At 42.1% G+C, this 22,273-nt stretch overlaps 1 protein-coding gene across 2 annotated transcripts in view; it reads right to left on the reverse strand.

Moving 5' to 3' along the window:
- TTC27 (tetratricopeptide repeat domain 27) overlaps window positions 1-22,273 on the reverse strand; it is a 156,690-nt gene that overhangs the window by 71,276 nt on the left and 63,141 nt on the right. For both annotated transcript variants that reach the window (XM_066378547.1, XM_066378546.1), the window contains exon 10: window positions 1,939-2,052. In XM_066378547.1, the coding sequence (XP_066234644.1) occupies window positions 1,939-2,052 (114 nt within the window). The remainder of the gene's footprint in view (window positions 1-1,938; window positions 2,053-22,273) is intronic.

Genomic DNA, 22,273 nt, shown 5'->3' on the forward strand with positions numbered 1-22,273 from the left:
TTTTTTTAATGTGAGAGTAGGGGAGATAGACAGACAGACTCCCACATGCACCCTGACCAGGATCTACCTGGTGACCCGCATCTGGGGCCAATGCTCTGCCCATCTGGGGCCATGCTTGCAACTGAGCTATTTTTAGCACCTCAGGCGGGGGCTCTGTGGAGCCATCCTCAGCGCTCAGGGCTGATGTCCTGGAACCAATTGAGCCATTGCTGCAGAAGGGGAAGAGAGAGGAGAAAAAGGGGAGGGGAAGGGAGGGGTGCAGAAGCAGATGGTCACCTCTCCTGTGTGCCCTGACTGGGAATCGAACCTGAGACTTCTAAACACCAGGTCGATGCTCTATTGCTGAGCCAACCAGTCAGGACAGGACATTTGGTCTTCATCCTTGGTTCTTGGTACAGAGCTTCTAAAACTCTTGTAATTTCCTGAGTGATAGGGGTTAGAGGAGAATCTTTTGTTATTTATAATCAGCCCCTTTCACCATATCTGAGTTTATACTAATGAGGTGGCTCTGCCATTAGAGTTGGAACTTTTGGCCCCACCCCTACCTTTGGGGAGGGGCGAGGGTCCAGGGGTTGAATTAATAATCACCAGTGGCCAAGTGTTCACTCCATCATGCCTACATAATGAGGCTTCCATAAAATATATAAAACAAACAGTTAGGAGAGTAGCCAGGTTGGTGAACACACCCAAGTGCTGAGAAGATGTCACACCCAAAACTCCGTAAGCAGAGACACTCCTGCTCAAGGGACCCTGCTGGACCTCCTCATCTAGCTATTCATCCGTATCCTTTATATATCCCTATAACAAACCAGTGATAGTACCATATTTCCCCATGTATAAGACACACCTTACTTTTGGGAGCCAAAATTTAAAAAACATGTATTACATAAAGTTACTGAACTCAAGTTTTATTCATCATAAAATTCATACTACTCCTCATCACTGTCAAAACTTCCATCCATTAGCTTGTCCTCATCTGTGTCTGATGACAAATCACTGTCTTCATATATTGCCTTGTCCTCAGTTCCATCCATGGCATTTGAAATGCCACAACCACTCTATAAGATGCACCCAGTTTTTAGACCCCAAATTTCCTAAAACATGTGCGTCTTATACATGGGGAAACACTGTAAGTCAAGTGTTTCCCTGTGTTCTGTGAGCCATTCTAGCAGATTATCAAACTCAAGGAGGAGCACATGGGAACCCTGGATTTGGGGCCGCACAGAAGTGCCCACACTCACGAAGACTCACGACTGACATCTGGAAGACGGCCTGTGGGACAGCTCTTCACCAGTGGGGGCTGTACTAATTCCACTGTCAGAACTGAGACATGCCATAGGACAGCCCCTGATGCACACGGGGAGGCAGAGAATTCCTTGGTGTGGGAGACCCACACGTTTGGTATCAGAAGTGCTATGGAAATACTGTGGTCACAGAGCCACTAAGGAGAGCTGGGCTTTGAAGACAAGCAGTCAAATTTAAAACTTACACTCGAAGTAATAATAATCCAAGTAATAATAAAGTATTTGAGCAAAATGAAAACCATCTCATCCTTTTAGAGTCATAACACACATGTATATGCTAACTGACAGCGTGGTCCCCAACCTTTTTTAGGCCACGAACCGGTTTAATGTCAGAAAATATTTTCACAGACTGGCCTTTAGGGTGGGACGGATAAATGTATCACGTGACCAAGTCAAGCCTCAAGAGTGGGTCTCAGACAGATGTAACAGAGGGAATCTGGTCATTTTAAAAAAATAAAACATCATTCAGACTTAAATATAAATAAAACGGAAATAATGTAAGTTATTTATTCTTTCTCTGTGGACCGGTACCAAATGGCCCACGGAACAGTACTGGTCCGCGGCCCGGGGGTTGGAGACCACTGATTAACAGCAATAAAGGGTTAGAAGAAAAAACTGCCGCAGCAATTCCCACCTGCATCTGCCTCATGGCCCGCTCCACCCGGCGTGTGCTTCCTCTCTCAAGTTTCGTCCGCAGCATCAGGGCCGAGGTCTGAATGGCCCAGAACTTTGGTTGTGAAAGCAAACACTGATGGAAAAGAAAAAGTAAATAAAATAAAATAAAAACCACAGAAAGAAGGAATAAGCTGGGCAATCCCACTCTAAATAGAACAGAATTAATTTTTCCAAAAATATCAGGATATAGCTGAATGCAGATTTGAAAATCTCAGTGAAAAATAATAGAATGTGTTTTCAAATATTCTTGTGAATGGAGCTGGGTCATTACTTAACCCAGTTGATTCATTCTATTGAATAATCACTTAAAGAATGAAAACAGTAAGCAGAATATATCATAGCATAAACTAGTAAGTCTTTATATCTGACAGATTACACTGTATGTGAGAAAAGCAACTACATAAAACGTAGAGGGAGGGAATTTGAGGGGTAATAAAGGGTAAAGGGGATCAAATATATGTGGAGACAGAAGAAGATGTGACTTTGGGTGGTGGGCACACAATGCAGTATACAGATGACGTATCATACAACTGTACACTTTAAACCTAGCCTGACCTGTGGCGGCGCAGTGGATAAAGCGTCTACCTGGAAATGCTGAGATCGCCAGTTTGAAACCCTGGGCTTGCCTGGTCAAGGCACATATGGGAGTTGATGCTTCCAGCTCCTCCCCCCTTCTTTCTCTCTGTCTCTCCTCTCTCTCTCTCTCTCTCTCTCTGTTTCTCCTCTCTAATAATGAATAAATAAGTAAATTAATTAAAAAAAAAAACCTAAACCTATATAATCTTTTTTTTATACAGAGACAGAGAGAGAGTCAGAGAGAGGGATAGATAGGGACAGACAGACAGGAATGGAGAGTGATGAGAAGCATCAATGAACCTTAGTTGTTCATTGATTGCTTTCTCATATGTGCCCTGACTGTGGGGCTACAGCAGACCGAGTAACCCCTTGCTCGAGCCAGCGACCTTGGGTCCAAGCTGGTGAGCTTTGCTCAAACCAGATGAGCCTGCGCTCAAGCTGGCGACCTTGGGGTCTCGAACCTGGGTCTCCCACATCCCAGTCCGATGCTCTATCCACTGCGCCACCGCCTCATCAGGCTAAATCTATATAATCTTATTAACCATTGTCACCTCAATAAGTTTAATTTTAAAATTAATTAGGGCCCCGAAATAAAATAATAAATGCTGTTTTTCTCAAATTTGAAATACATTTTAAAAAATCACCCAAATTCAGAAATGAAAACAATTAGAAATCTGGACACACACACACACAGTAGGTGGTCCTTTCACACATTTCCTGCCCTACAGCAAATGGCGAGGCAGGGTGCTAGATCTTCCTGCCCAGTCTCAGCCTTTCAGAGGCTGCAACACCAAGAGGAGAGGAGAGCAGACCGTAGCCAGCAAGCCACACTGGTGCAGGATATTCAGGGCAATGGACGCTGGATGTCCCTGCCCCGTTGGTGGTGGCTGACAGCAGATAAAGAACCCAAAGCTGTCTTCATCAGAGACTCCTTAGTCCAACCAGTGCACCAGTGTGAGAGCTGGTGGGAGGTCTTCCCTCCGCTGCATGCACTTCACTTTGGCATTGGTGCTGATGTCACACAGCACGTGCTATGGCAGCTGGAGAATGGGGAGCTGGAACATCTGGCCCAAGACTCTGGTGGTCTGGGTGGGTCCAAACAGCCACGGGACACAGCAGAGCCGGTGGCTGTCAGCATCAAGGCCTTCGTGCATCTAGTGAACCAGCAGCCCCAGGCCCGAGTCGTGGTGCTGGGCCTCTTTTGAGGGGCAGCACTCTAACTCTCTTCGTGAGAAAAACCGACCAGTGAACAAGCTGGAATAAGCGGCATCAGCTGCCCACCCACGAGCCCACCTCCTGGATGCTGACCCTGGCTTTGTGCACTGAGATGGTACCATCAGCCATCACGGCATGTATGATTACCTGCACCTGAGGGGCCTGGGCTACACAGCTGTCTGCCGGGCTCTGCACTCTGCTTCTGCACCTGCTGGCTCAAGACCAGGGTCAGGGCGTCCCCTTCTCAGAGCCCACACTCTAAGCATCCAGATCCTGCAACACTAAGTTCTTGTTCTTCAGTCAAAAAAATAAAAAATAAAAAACCTGGTACCTTATCACTTAAAAAACATTCTAATGCATAGATGCAAATACAATTTAAGTACACAGAATGCCCAAGAAATTAAGTATTTGTTCACTTAAAAGTTAAAGGCATAAGATTTTTTTTTTCAATTTGTATTACAGAAAATCATTTTTAAATCGATGCAAATGCTGTCTGGCCTTGGAGAGGGTAAGGAGTCTCCAGTTTCAGTTAGAATGCTTTCTTAGAGGGGGTATCTTAACAAAGACTGACCTCAAACATGTACATACAGAACCCTAACCCCAGAGAAAGTGACTGCCATCCGTTTAGAGAATGTCGCAGAAACCACTGAACAGGACCACAAACGGTAGGAAAAAGTTCCTGGAGAATGAAAAGAGGGGTGGAAAGTATTGTGATCTAGCAGGGACTGCATAGTACAATGAACATAATTTACGCTCTCTGGTGATTAGCTAGAATCCAATATTGTCTCTGGGTGAATGTCCATAATTATTTTCAGTAAAGAGAAAACAAACTTATCATCTGAAAGCCGACTACAAAAACACCACATTTTACTGGGCTTCACAAGTGTTGCTTTTTCAAAAGAAATTGAAGGCAAGACCCTCCACCAGCAAAAAGACTACAATTCTCTTTATTGTGGTGTCTGGAGCCGAACCTGTGATCTCTGCCTAGAGTTGACTTTTCAGCCCCAAATCGAGGCCGACTGCCAATAGAGAGGAAAATGAAGTACCAACAGGTTAAATCACATGCTCAAGGCCACACCTTCCTTAGTAGCGAAAGCCAACTCTGACACTTGGGTTCTTGATTCCCAGAACAACATCTTTAGGTATTTTTCATCACTTTCTCCAAATAACCTTGTGCTCATTTAAACTGTGGAGATATGATTGCCTCCAGGAAGTGGGTGATAGTACCAGGAAACACAGGTGGGGTCCAGTAAGAAGAGGACTCAGGAAAGAACCTGGGGAAGCTGACATGTTACAGGGATAGTGGAAGAAGAGGAGTAGGCAAAGAATCCGCTAATGAGGGAGGAGACTCCAAAGACCGGGTCTACTGAAGTGTGTTCGCTAACTCACTTGAGCACCATGCAGTACAAGGTAGTGTGCACAAGGCCCCAAGACAGGGTGGCAGGCAAGACAGACAGAACTTACACTCTACTGCAGGGTCTATTAGGTAATCTTACTCTGCTATAACTAACTGCAAACTGAAATACTTTTATTTCCTCGAAACAAGGTTAGTGCATAACCTTACCCTGTTAGCCTCCATTACTTACATCTACAAATAGAATGACTTGACCAACAGAATAGTTTATGTGGCACTACAAAGAACTAACGGATGAAATCAAAGACATTAAAAAGTTAATTCTTTAAAATGTGTAAGACTATTTGGCAAGAGATTTTGTTATAAAATATGATCTCAAGGATTTTCAAAGGAACTGTTTTCATTAAGTAAATCTGCAGACTGACTCTACTACCTAGGTAGGATCACTGCCGTTTTCCCCTCCTCTCGTTAAAGAGACTGTGATCTGTAACCTCCTGCCAACAAGACAGAGAAGCCTGGGGCAGGCTCGGGAGAACAATGGAGAAGTCTCCCAGGTGGACAGAGCCTGACTGGAATCCCAGTTCCACCAAGTGAGGTGATCAGCGTGTGACTCTGGGAAGTTACATGACCTCCCTTGGTCTCACTCTCCTCCTGTGAACAGGAATAGCCACCGCCATCCCTCCCCCAGTCGCTATCCCTCTCACAGTCATGAGGATGCTGATGAATTGGTGAAGCCTCCCACAGAGCTCACACAAAGCACACAAGGCCCCATCCAGATCTCTTTAATGTTGTCCCTTAACAGAAAATACCATCCACAATAGGTCCGGGCGATGGCACTACAGTCTGAAAGAGGGTTCAGGACATGCTTCTCCCAAAATATGGCATCTTGGCATTAATTTTGTGTGTGTGTGAGAGAGAGACAGAGAGAGTCAGAGAGGGGGACAGATAGGCACAGATAGACAGGAAGGGAGATGAGAAGCATCAATTCTTCATTGCGGCACCTTAGTTGTTCATTGATTGCTTGACTGGGAGGGGGGGCTACAACAGAGCAAGTGACCCCTTGCTCAAGCCAGAGACCTTGGGCTCAAGCCAGCAACCTTGGGCTCAAGCCAGCGACCTTGGGCTTTAAGCCAGCAACCTTTGGGTTCAAGCTAGCAATCATGGGGTCATGTCTATGATCCCACACTCAAGCCAGCAACCCCATACTCAAGCTGGTGACCTGAGGGTTTCAAACCTGGGTCCTCTGCATCCCAGTCTGGTGCTCTACCTGCTGCACCACTGCCTGGTAAGCCTTGGCATTGAATGTTTTAAGCTGAAGGACTCCGAGAAAGCAGAAGCAGGAAGATCCCTCTGACCCCCGCCTGGCCGCCTCTCCGGAAACAGGTCATAACACCCATGTGAGAGGTGCCCTCTCTATAACGGGGGAAAGGAGCCTCATCTCCGAGGGCAAACGGACGCTGAGAGGAATCCCACAAACAGGCCTTGCCAAGGCTCCGCCCATCACCCGCAATCCCGTCGCTCTGACCACTCCTGTTCTTCCACGAGCGCCCACTCACCCTCAAACCTCACATAAAAAAACAACAAACAAACAAAAAAAACAAACAATAAAAACACTTGGTGCTAACAAACTATGCCTCAGGTCTTCATTTCCTCATGCAGGCTCCCCTGTCAGGCAAACCTGATACTAAATAAATTAGTGTCTTTTTCTCCTGTCTTCATCAGTTTTGTGTTCAGACCCGCCAGGGCCTCCAAGAGGGTGGAAGAAACCTCCTCCCCACACCCCCCCGGTCGTACTGATCATGTTGCCAGTGGACACACAGATCAGCTCAGGGCTTATCCAAGGTAAAGCCCAGCCTCCAAAAGGTCTGCACACCAAAGGCAGAGATATTCCCTCAGAAAGAGGACAAAGTCAGGCTGTTTTCTATGCTGGCACCAGAACAAGAGTTTGCCTGAGACTTTATGTGAAAGTCAAGCAAAACATTCTCACTAAACACTAAAAGTAAAACGCAGTCTGGCAAACAGACATCTGAAAAGCTTTAAAGAAGGCACTGACTGGATAATGTGATCACTGAAGAATGTATTTATCTTATAGGCATTTGGCTGGGAGATACAAAGACTTGGGAAAGTCTTTCTGCAAGGAGGTAGCAGCAGATGGCCTATATTTAATGTATTTTATAAAACACTGCTGCTCACAAGGTAAGAACCGATCACGACTTTAGGTAAAGAAAAAGAAAATGAAACAGGAGAGGTATGCTCTAATGCTCTACAACTTACAAAGAAAACCATACTTAAAAAAAAAAAAAAATTCCGGTCTATAGTTCAGCAAGCAAACCCAATGGTGAGATCGCCAACCTACCTACCTAAGCAGCAGGCTAGCCCGCTGGTGAGGACTCAAGCTGTCATCTGTCCAGATAGATGGGTAAAAATGACCCAGTCTCTATCATGTCCCAAAGAGGGCTACTGTTATTGATGCCAGTTGGTTTTGGACTTGAGAATGACCCACTGCCTCCTGCTGGCTCTGCCTCAGCCTTCACGTCTCAGCTTAAATGCCATGTCTTCAGAGAGCCTTCCTCGACCACCTTCCTAAGTGGTTCCATCTCTCTCCAGTGACTCTCTATCGTGTATCCAGTTTGGAGCGTTAGTCAGCGTTCTAAAGGAAGGAGGTCCTGATACACGGGGTGAACCCTAATGACATTGAGCTAAATAAAATAACACAGATACAAAAGGACAAATATTTCAAACTTCAATTACATGTGGCACCTAGTACTGAACCCCCAGAGACAGAAAGCAAAACGGTGGTTGCCAGAGGCTGGGGAAGGGGAATGAGGAGACACTGTCTAGTGGATACCTAGTTTCAGTTTCGGATGATAAAAACTTTCTGGAGATGGATGGCAGCGGTAATTGCACAACAATGTGAATGTCCTCAATGTCAATAAACTGAACACTTAAAAATTGTTCAAATAGCCTGACCAGGCAGTGGCACAGTGGACAGAGTGTCAGACTGGGATGCAGAGGACCCAGGTTCGAAACCCCGAGGTCGCCAGCTTGAGTGTGGGATCATAAACATGACTCCATGGTTGCTGGCTGGAGCCCAAGGTCACTGGCTTGAGTAAGGGTTCCCTCACTCTGCTGTAGCCTCCTGGTCAAGGCACATATGAGAAAGCAATCAATCCCTCTCTCTGACTCTCTCTCTCTGTCTCTGTCAAAAAAGAAAATTGTTGCCTGACCTGTGGTGGCGCAGTGGATAAAGTGTCGACCTGGAACACTGAGGTTGCTGGTTCAAAACCCTGGGTTTGCCTGGTCAAGGCACATATGGGAGTTGATGCTTCCTGCTCCTCCTCTCTCTCTCTCTCTCTCTCTCTCTCTCTCTCTCTCTCCCTCTCTCTCTCTCTCTCTGTCTCCTCTCTAAAAAATGAATAAATAAATAAAATTTTAAAAAAAAGAAAGAAAATTGTTAAAATGGTAAATAACTGGGTCATCAGAATTTTATGTTATGTATATTTTACCACAATAAAAAAAAATAGCACACAATTTGTGTAACCACACCCAAGGACAGATAAAGTTAAGGAATAAATCTCACTTTGGCACATCAGCATTAAGCTGATGAATATTCTATCGAGTCTCTCCCCTAAGGCCTCCCCTAAACTCCCAGATTTTAAGACCCTCAGACCAAGGACCTGGGGCACACTCTCCCCCCTGGGGAGCACCCCTGCCCCCTTTCTTCCCTCTCAGGCACGCATCTCCTAAACGCTAAGGTCCCCAGGAGACTCGTGACCAGGGAGCAGTGGGCAGCGGCAGCTAGTCCCAGGCTAACTCTCTGAGCATGTCTCCCAAGGTCCCCTTTTTCTCTGATTTTTCACTGGGCCAATAGCAGCCCCCCCGTGCTCACTCCTCTCACTGTGATTTTTATTGCTCAGTGAGCCCAAGCAGCCCTGCCTAGACTCTCTCCTGTTGCTTCTTCTATCCTAAACCCTTCTTTTTTCTGTCCCCAGCTTTAATAAACATGCTTTCAAAATCCTGAAGCCTGACTGGCGGTGGCATAGTGGATGAAGTACCCACCTGTGATGCTGAGGTTGCCACTTCAAAACTCCGAGGTTGCTGGCTCTGAGCACGGGCTTGTCAGTGCGGGGTTGCTGGCTTGAGCAGGGGATCCTCCACATGATCCCAAAGCTCAACAGATTGAGCCCAAACATTGCTGGCATGAAAAGCCCAAGGTGGCTGGCTTGAGCAAGGGGACACTGGCATAGCCCTGGTCAAGCACATACAACTAAAGTGAAGGCAACTATGAGTTGATGCTTCTCACCCTACCTCTCCCTTCCTGGAAGAAAGAAAAGAAAAAAAAGAAAGAAAAGAAAAGAAAAGAAAAGAAAAGAAAAGAAAAGAAAAAAAGGAAGGAAGGAAGGAAGGAAGGAAGGAAGGAAGGAAGGAAGGAAGGAAGGAAGGAAGGAAGGAAGGGAAGGAAAAGGAAAGGAAAGGAAAGGAAAGGAAAGGAAAGGAAAAGAAAGGAAAGGAAGGGAGGAAGGAAGAAAGAAAAGAAAAGAAAGAAAAGGAAAGAAAGAGAAAGAAAGAAAGAAAGAGAAAGAAAGAAAGAAAGAAAGAAAGAGAAAGAAAGAAAGAAAGAAAGAAAGAAAGAAAGAAAGAAAGAAAGAAAGAAAGAAAGAGAAAGAAGGGAGGGAGGGAGGGAGGGAGGGAGGGAGGGAGGGAGGGAGGGAGGAAGGAAGGAGGAAGGGGAAAGAAAGAAAGAAAGAAAGAAAGAAAGAAAGAAAGAAAGAAAGAAAGAAAGAAAGAAAGGAAGGAAGGAAGGAAGGAAGGAAGGAAGGAAGGAAGGAAGGAAGGAAGGTAGAAAAGGAAGGAGAAAGGGAGGGAGGAAGGAAGGGAAGAAGAAAGGAAGGAAGGAAGGAAGGAAGGAAGGAAGGAAGGAAGGAAGGAAGGAAGGAAGGAAGGAAGGAGGGAGGGAGGGAAGGAGAAAGGGAGGGAGGGAGGGAAGGAGGGAGGGAAGAAGAAAGAAAACCTGAAAAACATAGTACATATACTATATATTACAAAGTCATTACTGACAGCCTGACCTATGGTGGCGCAGTGGATAAAGCGTTGACCTGGAACACTGAGGTCACTGGTTCGAAACCCTGGGCTTGCCTGGTCAAGGCACATATAGGAGTTGATGCTTCCTGCTCCTCCCCCTACCTCTCACTCTCCTCTCTAAAAATGAATAAATTAAAAACAAAACAAAGTCATTACTGACAAAGACCCTAAAAAGACAAAAATCAAGTTCAGTGCTGCTAAAGACTTAAAGCAGAACACAGATGGCCCTGGCTGGATGGCTCAGTGGTAGAGCATCAGCCCAGAGTGTATATGTCCCAGGTTTGATTCCTGACCAGGGCATACAGGAGAAGTGCCCATCTGCTTTCTGCCCTTCCCCCTCTCCTTTCTCTCTCTCTTTCTCTTCCCCTCCCGCAGCCAAGGCTCTATCAGAGCAAATTTGGCCCAGGCAGTGAGGATGGCTCCATGGCCTCTACCTCAGGTGCTAGCATGGCTCCGGTTGCAATGGAACAATGCCCCAGATGGGCAGAGCATCACCCCCTAGTGGGCATGCTGGGTGGATACCAGTCGGGCGTATGTGGGAGTCTGTCTGCCTCCCCGTTTCCAACTTCAGAAAAATATAAAAAACAAAAACAAACAAACAAAAGAACACAGAAGATAGAAATATAACTGTGCCCAAATAATATTCCATTGTACTTTAAAGCCACTAATGATTTTTTTGAAGCAACATCCTGTACACATATTCAACATCTTCTAAATTTCAGAATTTGTTCCCTAAATGTTGGGTTATTTGAGTACACAAAAAGGTTCTGATATATTTCCGTCATTAAATTAGAATGAACACTAAAAAAATAAAAAAATAAAAAATAAATTAGAATGAACACTGTATTTTAATCATCTCATCTATTTTCCCCAATGAATATATTTTTATAAAGATAGAAAATGTTGCATGTTTCTAATTATTATAATTTACTTCCAATAATTCACTCATTTTCCAAAAGTACTCTGTAATTTTCTGAATGTTTTACTTTAGACTGATCCTAAAGAATAGAAATTACTAAAAGGTCAATACCTGGAGAATTCACTTCTTGTTCTGAGGGAAATACAGTAATGACTCAATTGCAGAAGCCTCTACAGAAGTGGTTCTTCATGGGGGGGGGGGGTCTATTCACTCACCCCAGGGAGCAAGCGGCCACTTTTCTGAGAGCACAAAGCATGCCAACTCCCTTAGATAGCAAATCACCCAAAACACAAATTACGCCATGACCACTCTGCTTAAGCTACTGCAGCACTCAACCTGCCAGTGCAGGGCGTAGTAACTCACCCAGGAACAGGCACTGATGTTAGCTACCTCAAAGTCTAAAGCACTCAAACACTTAAATGAACTTAACACATCCAAACAAGAAAGAAGAATGAATTTGTTAACAATCTGAAAGAATTACTTACTTTTATATAAGAAATTCTAGTTTGGTTAAAATGTGCTGAGAAAAGGTGCTTTATTAATATCCCTTTTCTTATAAGATCTTGTTCTTTCAGAATAATGAGTGACCATTGCAATTCATCCAACCATGAATGTGAATGCCTTATGTGATTCCACATATTTTTCAGTATGATGTGGCACAGAAATGGCTACCAGATCCAATTTTCCTTCCAATTAAAGCATTATAGATATAGACATAGATGAGCACAGTGAATTTTCACAAACCGAACACACCTATGCAACCAGAACCCACATCAATACGCAACATTACCAGCATCCTCTTGTCCCCTTATTCTCTTGTCTTGGTCACTGCCCTGCCTCACTCAAAGAGTAACCACTATCCTGACTTCTAACATCATAGATCAGTGTGCATATTTTTCTACTTTGTATGAATGTAATCAGTATTTCTTTGTATCTGGCTTCTTTTCCTCAATAGTATGTTTCAAGGATTCATACATCTAGTTCAGGGGTCAGTAACCTATGGCTTGCGAGCCAGATGTGGCTCTTTTGATGGCTGCATCTGGCTCACAGGCAGATCTTTAATAAAAAAATAATAACATTAAAAATATAAAACATTCTCCTGTATTACAATCCATTCATTTCCTACCACTCATGTTCATGGTTGCGGTTGGCTGGAGCCAATCACAGCTGTCCTCTGGGATAACACCAAATTTTTATTGGATAATGCGTAATGTTCAAGGTCGTTGTGAGGTCAGGAAGTAAACTTCCCTCCTTTTAATTAAGTAGTCTGCTAGCTAATTGCAGAAACCATTTTGATGAAGAAGATGGCTAAAAGAAAAAAAAATGAGGAGTATTGTACTTTTCAGCAGGAATGAACAGAGGAATTCACTTTTGTGGAGAGAGCAGGTTCTTCAGTGTGTCTAATATGTGATGATAAAATTGCATCGATGAAATGGTCAAATATAAAGCGGCACTTCAACACACGCCATATTATATTTGCATCAAAATATCCAGCGGGGGACAGCAGGAAGAAAGCACGTCAAGAGCTACTGTGCAGAGTACAAAAAGTCAGCAGCAACTCTGTGTTTGGACCCAACAACGTGACTGGAATTTGGCTAGCGTTAGCAATTGTGAGAAACGGAAAGCCATTCACAGATGGGGAGTATGCCAAAACATTCATGCCTGATGTGGCCTATGAACTTTTTGACGACTTTTTGGATAAAGACAAGATAATCAAACGAATAAAAGACATGCCTCTATCGGCAAGAACTGTTCACGATCGTACCATCATGATGGCAAATCAAATTGAGGCAACACATGTGAAGAACATAAATGCAGCACCATTCTTTTCTCTCACTTCGTATGAGTCAACAGACGTAAGCCATTTATCCCAGTTCAGTGTGATTGCAAGGTATGCTGTCGGTGACACACTACATGAGGAAATTCTTGCTTTTTTGCCTATGAAAGAGACAACAAGAGGGGAGGATTTATTCAAGTCTTTCACTCAGTTCGCTAAAGAAAAAAATCTACTGACGGATAAACTTATTTTGGTGTGTACTCATCGTGCTCTGTGCATGGTGGGGAAAAACAGAGGATTCGTAGCGCTTCTTTGTGAACATGAAAAGAGACCCATCCTAAGTTTTCACTGCATCCTACATCAGGAGGCGCTTAGTGCTCAGATGTGTGGCAAGCAGCTTGGTGAGGTGATGTCGCTGGTCATTCGGGTGGTCAACTTTATTGTTGCCCGAGCTTTAAATGATTGCCCGTTTAAAACACTGCTGGATGAAGTTGGGAATAATTATACTGGTCTGCTTCTGCACAGCAATGTGCATTGGTTGTCAAGAGGGAAGGTGCTCAGCCGTTTCTCAGCTTGTCTAAGCGAAATCTGGACTTTTCTTGAAATGAAAAACGTCGAGTGTCCTGAGTTAGCTAACACTGAGTGGCTCCTGAAGTTCTACTATCTCGTGGACATGACTGAACATCTGAACCAGCTCAATGTGAAAATGTAAGGTGTTGGAAATACAGTCTTATCCCTTCAACAAGCAGTGTTTGCATTTGAAAACAAGCTGGAACTCTTCATCACCGACATTGAAACAGGTCGTTTACTACACTTTGAAAAACTGGGAGAGTTTAAAGATGCATGCACAGCAAGTGACCCTGTTCAACATCTTGATCTCCAGTAGCTAGCAGGCTTCACATCTAATCTCCTGTAGTCATTCAAAGGACGCTTTGGAAAATTTCATGAGCACACTCATCTTTTTAAGTTCATCACCCATGCACATGAGTGTGCAGTGGACAGCGCCGACCTGAGTTACATCCCCGGTGTATCCGTCAGAGATTTTGAGCTACAAGCTGGTGACCTGAAGGCCTCAGACATGTGGGTGAATAATTTCAAGTCACTGAATGAAAATTTGGAAAGACTTGCACAACAGCAAGCAGAGTTGGCGACCAAACACAAGTGGGGAGAAATGAAAAAACTTCAACCCGCGGACCAGCTGATTGTCAAAACTTGAAATGTGCTTCCTGTCACATACCACACACTGCAGCGTGTGAGTACTGCTGTACTGACAATGTTTGGTTCTATGTATGCATGTGAGCAGTCTTTCTCACATCTAAAGAACGTTAAGATCAACCTACGATCACGTTTAATGGATGGAAGTCTCAATGCCTTCATGAAGCTTACCCTTACCACCAATTGACCAGACTACAAAGCCATCAGCAAAACCATGCAGCACCAGAAGTAGCATTAATGGTATGAAGTACTTTATTTCTCAGACATAAGAAATGATGACATCGGATCATTTACAGCAAAATGGTGGGATCTTGATAACATTATACGAAGCGAAATAAGTAAATCAGAAAAAACCAGGAACTGCATTATTCCACACGTAGGTGGGACATAAAAGTGAAACTAAGAGACATTGATAAGAGTGTGGTGGTTACGGGGGGAGGGGGAAAGGGATAGGGAAAGGGGGAGGGGGAGGGGGGAGAGGGAGAGGGAAAGGAGGAGGGGGAGGGGCACAAAGAAAACTAGATAGAAGGTGACAGAGGACAATCTGACTTTGGGTGATGGGTATGCAACATAATTGAACGACAAGATAACCTGGACTTGTTATCTTTGAATATATGTATCCTGATTTATTGATGTAGCCCCATTAAAAAAATAAAATTATTGAAGTACTTTATTCATCATTGGTTAGCAACAGCATAACGTTATTAAAAAGAATTCAGAGATTTATTGTACTTTAAAAATGATGGTCTTACATAAAATGCACACATTTACTTGTATTTAGTGTTAAACATATTGTATGGCTCTCACGAAATTACATTTTAAAATATGTGGTGTTCATGGCTGTCTCAGCCAAAAAGGTTCCCGACCCTTAATCTAGTTGAATATAGCTGCTGATTATTGCTCGGTAATATTTCATGGCATATATATACACTTTACTTATTTATTTTTAGAGAGAGAGAGAGACATGAAGGGAGAGAGATGAGAAGTATCAACTCATAATTGTGGCACTTAGATGTTCATTGATTGCTTTCTTATTTGTGTGTTGCCCAGGGGACTCCAGCTGAGCCAGTGACACCTTGCTCAAGCCAGGGACCTTTGGGCTCAAGCCAGTGACCATGGGGTTATGTCTAGAATCCCACGCTTAAGCTGGCGACCCTGTGCTCAAGCCAAAGGAGCCTGCACTCAAGCTGGTGACCTGTGGGTTTCGATCCTGGGTCCTCAGCATCCCAGGCCAACGCTCTATCCATGGTGCCACCGCCTGGTCAGGTTTACATATATACTTTCTTTACCCTTCATATGGCTAATGAGCATTTAGGTAGTTTCCAGTTTGGGGCTATGACCATTCTAGATGTGCTATTAGAATGTACTAAAACGCACATTCTAAGACATGTGCTTTAGGTAAACATGTACAAATATTTGTTGGGAATATGCACATAAATGAAGTTGTTAGGTCACAGAGTATGTATACATTTAGCTTAATAGATACTGCCAATCTTCTAAAAGGTTATTCTACTTTTCTTTTTAATCTCACTACTATTTATTTTTATTTTTATTTTTAAATTAATTTTAATAGGGTGACATTGATAAATCGGGGTACATATGTTCAGAGAAAACATCTCTATGCTTTTTTGACATTTGATTAAGCTGCAATCCCATCACCCAAAGTCCAATTGTCTTCCATCACCTTCTAACTGGTTTTCTTTGTGCCCCTCCCCTCCCCCAATGCCCTCCCTCTCCTCCCCCCCACCCTGTAACCCCCACACTCTTGTCCATGTCTCTGAGTCTCATTTTTATGTCCCACCTCTGTATGGAATCATATAGTTCTTAGTTTTTTCTGATTTACTTATTTTGCTCAGTATGATGTTATCAAGGTCCATCCATGTTGTTGTAAATGATCCAATGTCGTCATTTCTTATGGCTGAGTAGTATTACATAGTATATATGTACCAAAGCTTTTTAATCCACTCGTCCACTGACGGACACTTGGGCTGTTTCCAGATCTTCGCTATTATAAACAATGCTGCCATAAACATGGGGGTGCATTTCTTCTTTTCAAACAGTGCTATGGTGTTCTTGGGGTATATTCCTAAAAGTGGTATAGCTGGGTCAAAAGGCAATTCGATTTTTAATTTCTTGAGAAATCTCCATACTGTTTTCCACAGTGACTGCACCAGTCTGCATTCCCACCAGCAGTACAGGAGGGTTCCCTTTTCTCCACATCCTCGCCAGCACTTATTCTGTGTTGTTTTGTTCATGAGCACCATTCTGACTGGTGTGAGGTGATATCTCATTGTGGTTTTAATTTGCATTTCTCTAATGATTAGTGATGTTGATCATTTTTTAATATGCCTATTGGCCATCTGTATGTCCTCTTTGGAGAAGTGTCTATTCATTTCTTTCGCCCATTTTTTTATTGGATTGTTTGTCTTCCTGGTATTGAGTTTTACAAGTTCTTTATAAATTTTGATTATTAACCCCTTATCAGATGTATTGTCAAATATATTCTCCCATTGTATAGTTTGTCTTTTTATTCTGTTCTTATTGTCTTTAGCTGTGCAGAAGCTTTTTAGTTTGATATAGTCCCATTTGTTTATCCCGTCTTTTATTTCACTTGCCCGTAGAGATAAATCGGCAAATATATTGCTGTGAGAGAAGTCAGAGAGCTTACTGCCTTTGTTTTCTTCTAAGACACTTATGGTTTCATGGCTTACATTTAAGTCTTTTACCAATTTTGAGTTTATTTTTGTGAATGGTGTAAGTTGGTGGTCTAGTTTCATTTTTTTGCAGGTTGCTGTCCAATTTTCCCAACACCATTTATTAAAGAGGCTGTCTTTACTCCATTGTATGCTCTTACCTCCTTTGTCAAATATCAGTTGTCCACAGAGCTGTGGTTTTATTTCTGAGTTCTCTGTTCTTTTACATTGATCTATATGCCTGTTCTTATGCCAGTACCAGGATGTTTTGAGTACAATGGCCTTGTAATATGACTTGATATCCAAAGTGTGATACCTCCCACTTTATTCTTCCTTTTCAAGATTGCTGAGGCTATTTGTGTTCTCTTTTGGTTCCATATAAAGTTTTGGAATATGTGTTCTATATCTTTGAAGTAAGTCATTGGTATTTTAATCGGTATTGCATTGAATTTATAAATTGCTTTGGGTAATATAGACATTTTAATGATGTTTATTCTTCCTAACCATGAGCACGGTATATGCTTCCACTTGTTTGTATCATCCTTGATTTCTTTTATCAATGTTTTATCATTTTCTGCGTACGTCTTTAATCTCCCTGGTTAAATTTATTCCTAGGTACTTTATTTTTTTGGTTGCAATGGTAAAGGGGATTGCTTCCTTAATTTCTCTGACAGTTTATTGTTAATGTATAAAAATGCCTCTGATTTCTGAGTATTAATTTTATATCCTGCCACCTTGCCGAATTCATTTATCAGGTCTAGTAGTTTTTTGACTGAGACTTCAGGGTTTTCTATATACAATATCATATCATCTGCAAATAATGACAGTTTTACTTCTTCTTTTCCAATTTGGATGCCTTTTATTTCTTTTTCTTGTCTGATTGCTGTGGCTAGGACTTCCAGCAGTATGTTGATTAAGAGTGGTGAAAGGGGGCACCCCTGCCTTGTTCCTGATCTTAAGGGGATTGCTTTTAATTTTTGCCCATTGAGTATGATGTTGGCTGTGGGTTTGTCATGGATGGCCTTTATCATGTTGAAGTATGTTCCCTGTATTCCCACTTTGCTGAGAGTTTTGATCATGAATGGGTGCTGGATTTTATCAAATGCTTTTTCTGCATCTGTTGAAATTATCATGTGGTTTTTCTCCTTCCTTTTGTTTATGTGATGAATCACATTGATTGATTTGCAAATATTGCACCAGCCTTGCCTCCCCAGAATAAATCCCACTTAATCATGGTGTATGATTTTTTTCATATATTGCTAGATCTGGTTTGCTAATATTTTGTTGAGGATTTTAGCTTCTAAATTCATCAGGGATATTGGCCTATAATTTTCTTTCTTTGTGTTGTCTTTGCCTGGTTTTGGAATCAGAATTATACTCGCCTCATAAAAGGAGCTTGGAAGTCTTCCTTCCTCTTGAATATTTTGAAATAGATTGAGAAGGATCAGAGGTTAGTTCTTCTTTGAATATTTGGTAGAATTCACTTGTGAAGCCATCAGGCCCAGGACTTTTCTTTTTTGGGAGTTTTTTGATAGCTGTTTCAATCTCATTTGTTGTAATTGGTCTGTTTAGGTTTTCTGATTCTTCCAGAGTAATTTTTGGAAAATTATATGTTTCAAGGAATTTGTCCATTTCATCTAGGTTGTCCAGTTTTTTTGGTATACAGTTCTTCATAGTACTTTCTTACAATATTTTGTATTTCTGTTGTGTCAGTTGTTATTTCTTCACTCTCATTTCTGACTTTATTTATTTGAGTCCTCTCTCTTTTTTTCTTATTGTGTCTGGTTAAAGGTTCATCAATCTTGTTTACCTTTTCAAAGAACCAGCTCCTGGTTTCATTGATCCTCTGTAAGGTTATTCTACTTTATGTTCTTATTAGAAACATTAAAGTCTTGTTGCTTCACATTCTTACAACCTTCTATATTGTCTATTTTTTTGCATTTTAGTCATTCAGGTGGGTATGTAGTATTCCATTATGGTTTTAATTTGCATTTCTCTAATGACTAATAAAGTTGACACCTTTTAATATGTTAATGACCATTTTAATGTCTCTTTACTAAGTGCCTATTGAAGTCTTTTCCCCAATATTTTCTATTGGGTTGCCAGAATTTTTCTTGATAATTTGTAAGTGTTCTTTATATTTTATGGACACAAGTCCTCTATCTTTTTGTTGGAGGAGGGTAACATATTATTTACTTATTCTTATTTGAAAAACACATTCACACAATGTGCTGGCAAGGTACCAAATTTTTTTATAAATATTAATGATACCTTTTGATAAAAAGAAGCACTTAATATTAATACAGCCCAGTTTGCCGTGTTTTGTTTTATGGCTGGAGCTTTACTGTTGTGTTTGTCCTAAGGTCTGAAGCAGGTTCTCCTATATTTTTCCTCTAAATGCATTATAGCTATCACTTTTCCATATCCAACCTGGAATTGATTTCTGCATTTACAGTATAATATAGGGGTTAAGACAGCTTTCTTCCACATGGAGATAAATCACCCCGTTTATTGAAAAGCCTATTTAATGCCCACTGCAGGGCAATGCCAGCTTTGTCATAAATCACTCGAACCATGCATGTATGGATCTGCTTCTGGACTCCCATCTGTTCCACCAGTGTGTGTTTCCTTGTATCAAAATGTCATAATTCAGTGTTCTGCCAACGTTCAAGTACATAAGAATAGCCGAGAGAGACTGTGAAAACACAGACCCCTTGGCCCCAATCCCAGAGATTCGGATTCAACAGGGACAGAGGTAGAGCCAAAGACTTCCACTTCGCACAGGTTCGCAGGTGATGCTGAGGCTGCCCATCCAAGGAGCACAGTGCGCAGAGCACGCTCTCAACGCTGCCCCAGCCAAGGAGCACAGTGCGCTGAGCACGCTCTCAACGCTGCCACAGCCACTCCTAGTCCCCTGCATTTCCATAGGAATTCTTAAATCAGCTTGAGTTCCAACAAACCATAAAACAACTGCAACCACAACCAAAAGATCAAAGTGCTGGAATTTTGTTAGGGACAACAGTGATTACCGTACTTTTCACTCCATAAGACACACTTCTCCCCCAAAAGTGGAGGGGGAAATACCCGTGCATCTTACTGGAGCAAAAAATACGGTATTTTATTAAATATTTTAACGTACCATTTGGTTCAAAATATTTTTTTCTTATTTTTCTCCTTAAAACCCTAGGTGTATCTTATGGTCAGGTGCATCTTATGGAGTGAAAAATACGTTATGTAGGTTAATTTAGGAAACTTGAAAATTTGTTTATATATTTAAAAAACTGAGTCCTTCATGATCACAGTATATCACTTGAACACATACTACCTGAGCTGACTCTGGGACTCATACTAAAAAAAGGAACTGTGATCATGTAACATTGCCTGACCTGTGGTGGCGCAGTGGATAACGCGTTGACCTGGAAATGCTGAGGTCGCTGGTTCGAAACCCCGGGCTTGCCTGGTCAAGGCACATATGGGAGTTGATGCTTCCAGCTCCTCCCCCCTTCTCTCTCTCTGTCTCTCTCTCTGTCTCTCTCTCTCCTCTCTAAAAAAAATGAATAAAGAAAAAAAAAGAGTTCCCTTGATCATGTAACATCTGAGGAAACTGTTAAAAGCTTGAAATGAAAAGGTCAATGAATCCCACTTTACCTCACACTAAAAAGTAAATTTTAACTTTATAACACACTATATATATATATATATATATATATATATATATAGGCATTATTTTATTTAGCTAACAATTTCTGATTATATCTAACATAACCTGCATTTCCAGAAATACAGTCAAGAAAATTTTATAACACCATTAAAGATGTGGAGTGTTGTTTCTATTAAGAACAAATTTCCTCTTCATTCTCATCACTGCATGTTTCACATAACCATCTTCCAGGGGCCACTCAGGTCCTGTATATGACAGACAGCTAGGCTGTCCCCTTGAACAGAAAGGAGCATTCGGATAGCTGCTTTTCCACGCGTAACAAAAGCCAGCTCAGAGCTCTCCTCGTGGATGCACACCTGCATGGCTCCTACACCAAAGCCAAACCGGAGCATGCCCGCCCAGGTCAGGGTGACCTTACAAAGCAAGGAACAAAGGAATACTGTAAGGAGATTTACTCCTGCAACACGCCCCCTTCTTAATGACCTATTTAAAAGAGCATTCACTGTTAAAGACAGTAACAAATGACAGTAAGTTGAAATTCCAAATTAGTCTATAAACGCAGACCAAATCCCCTATCCTTGCTCCGTAGACCATTGAAAATCCGTCTCAAGTCTCTTTTCTCCAAGATTCGCTATCACCTCAAACAAATCTTTCAGCTCAGCTAAAGGAACCCAGGGCAGCCCACTGCTCCCCAAGTCCTTGCCTTTGCTCCAGCTATCGCTCCATCTAAACCCCTCTGTCTTTCAGAGCCTGATTCAAATCCCTGCACAGTGAACAAAGCCTTCTTTGACTGCACTGTCCCAGATAAGTTCTTCTTTTCTGAACAGTTAAGGGATTTATTCATCTGTGCTATCAATTTGTAGTTTAAACTGCTTGGTATTGCTAATTACACTATGATAAGTTTATCTGATCTTGGCTAAATTAAAAATTCCAGGAAGGCAAGCCCTAGGTTTTATACCCTTTTTTCCCACACCGTATCTAGTAGCCTGCTTGGCAAATCCTGGGATTCTGGATCTCCTGCTAGTACAATGCTTTCCAAGCTCTTTTCTATGATCTGCAAATCTTCATACAGAAAGCACACACCAGAGAGATCAAGCTGTTGGGTCCTCAGGCTGCCTCCGAAAAGCAAGGCCTGCCTTCTGGAGACGCTCGTTAGCCAGCACTGCCAGACGTGCCCTTCACGCCGAAATGAAAAGCAGACCTATTTAAAACATGCAAATTATTTTAAAACCGAATTTTCATCCTCTACCACCATGTCAATTCATAATGTCAAAAAGCCTAAGAGCTTTGACTTGATGATAGCCACAAACAGAAGTGTCCAGTCATGGGTGAAGACACCTTAATATTAAATGTATTACCATCTTAGCTGTAAGTCCTATCTATTTCTCCTATTTGGGGACTGTAGCCTCACTAAAGGGCTTTTTCTCTCCTAAGATTTTTTCCCATTATATTAATGCTCTCCACCATCCTGATTCTGCCTCTCACCAGCCTAATGAAAAACAGTAAGATTCACTTTAAAAATAAAATGTATGTGATGAAACCAGTACTGTTTAATCTTTAAAACGTTTATCAAATAACATATATATGATCTTGCTATTGTTCAAAATAGTTTTTAGATTTTATTTTTTATTTGATATATACAGAAGATTAAAAGTAACTAAAATTTAAGTTATAAAGTATGATAACATAAACACCTGTGAATATGGAACTGGTTTTTTAAAATTAACATTACAGCCCTGGCCAGTTGGCTCAGCGGTAGAGCATCAGCCTAGCGTGCGGAGGACCCGGGTTCGATTCCCGGC

This window comes from Saccopteryx leptura, chromosome 3 (genome assembly GCF_036850995.1).
Source record: "Saccopteryx leptura isolate mSacLep1 chromosome 3, mSacLep1_pri_phased_curated, whole genome shotgun sequence".
Classification (NCBI taxonomy): Eukaryota; Metazoa; Chordata; class Mammalia; order Chiroptera; family Emballonuridae; genus Saccopteryx; species Saccopteryx leptura.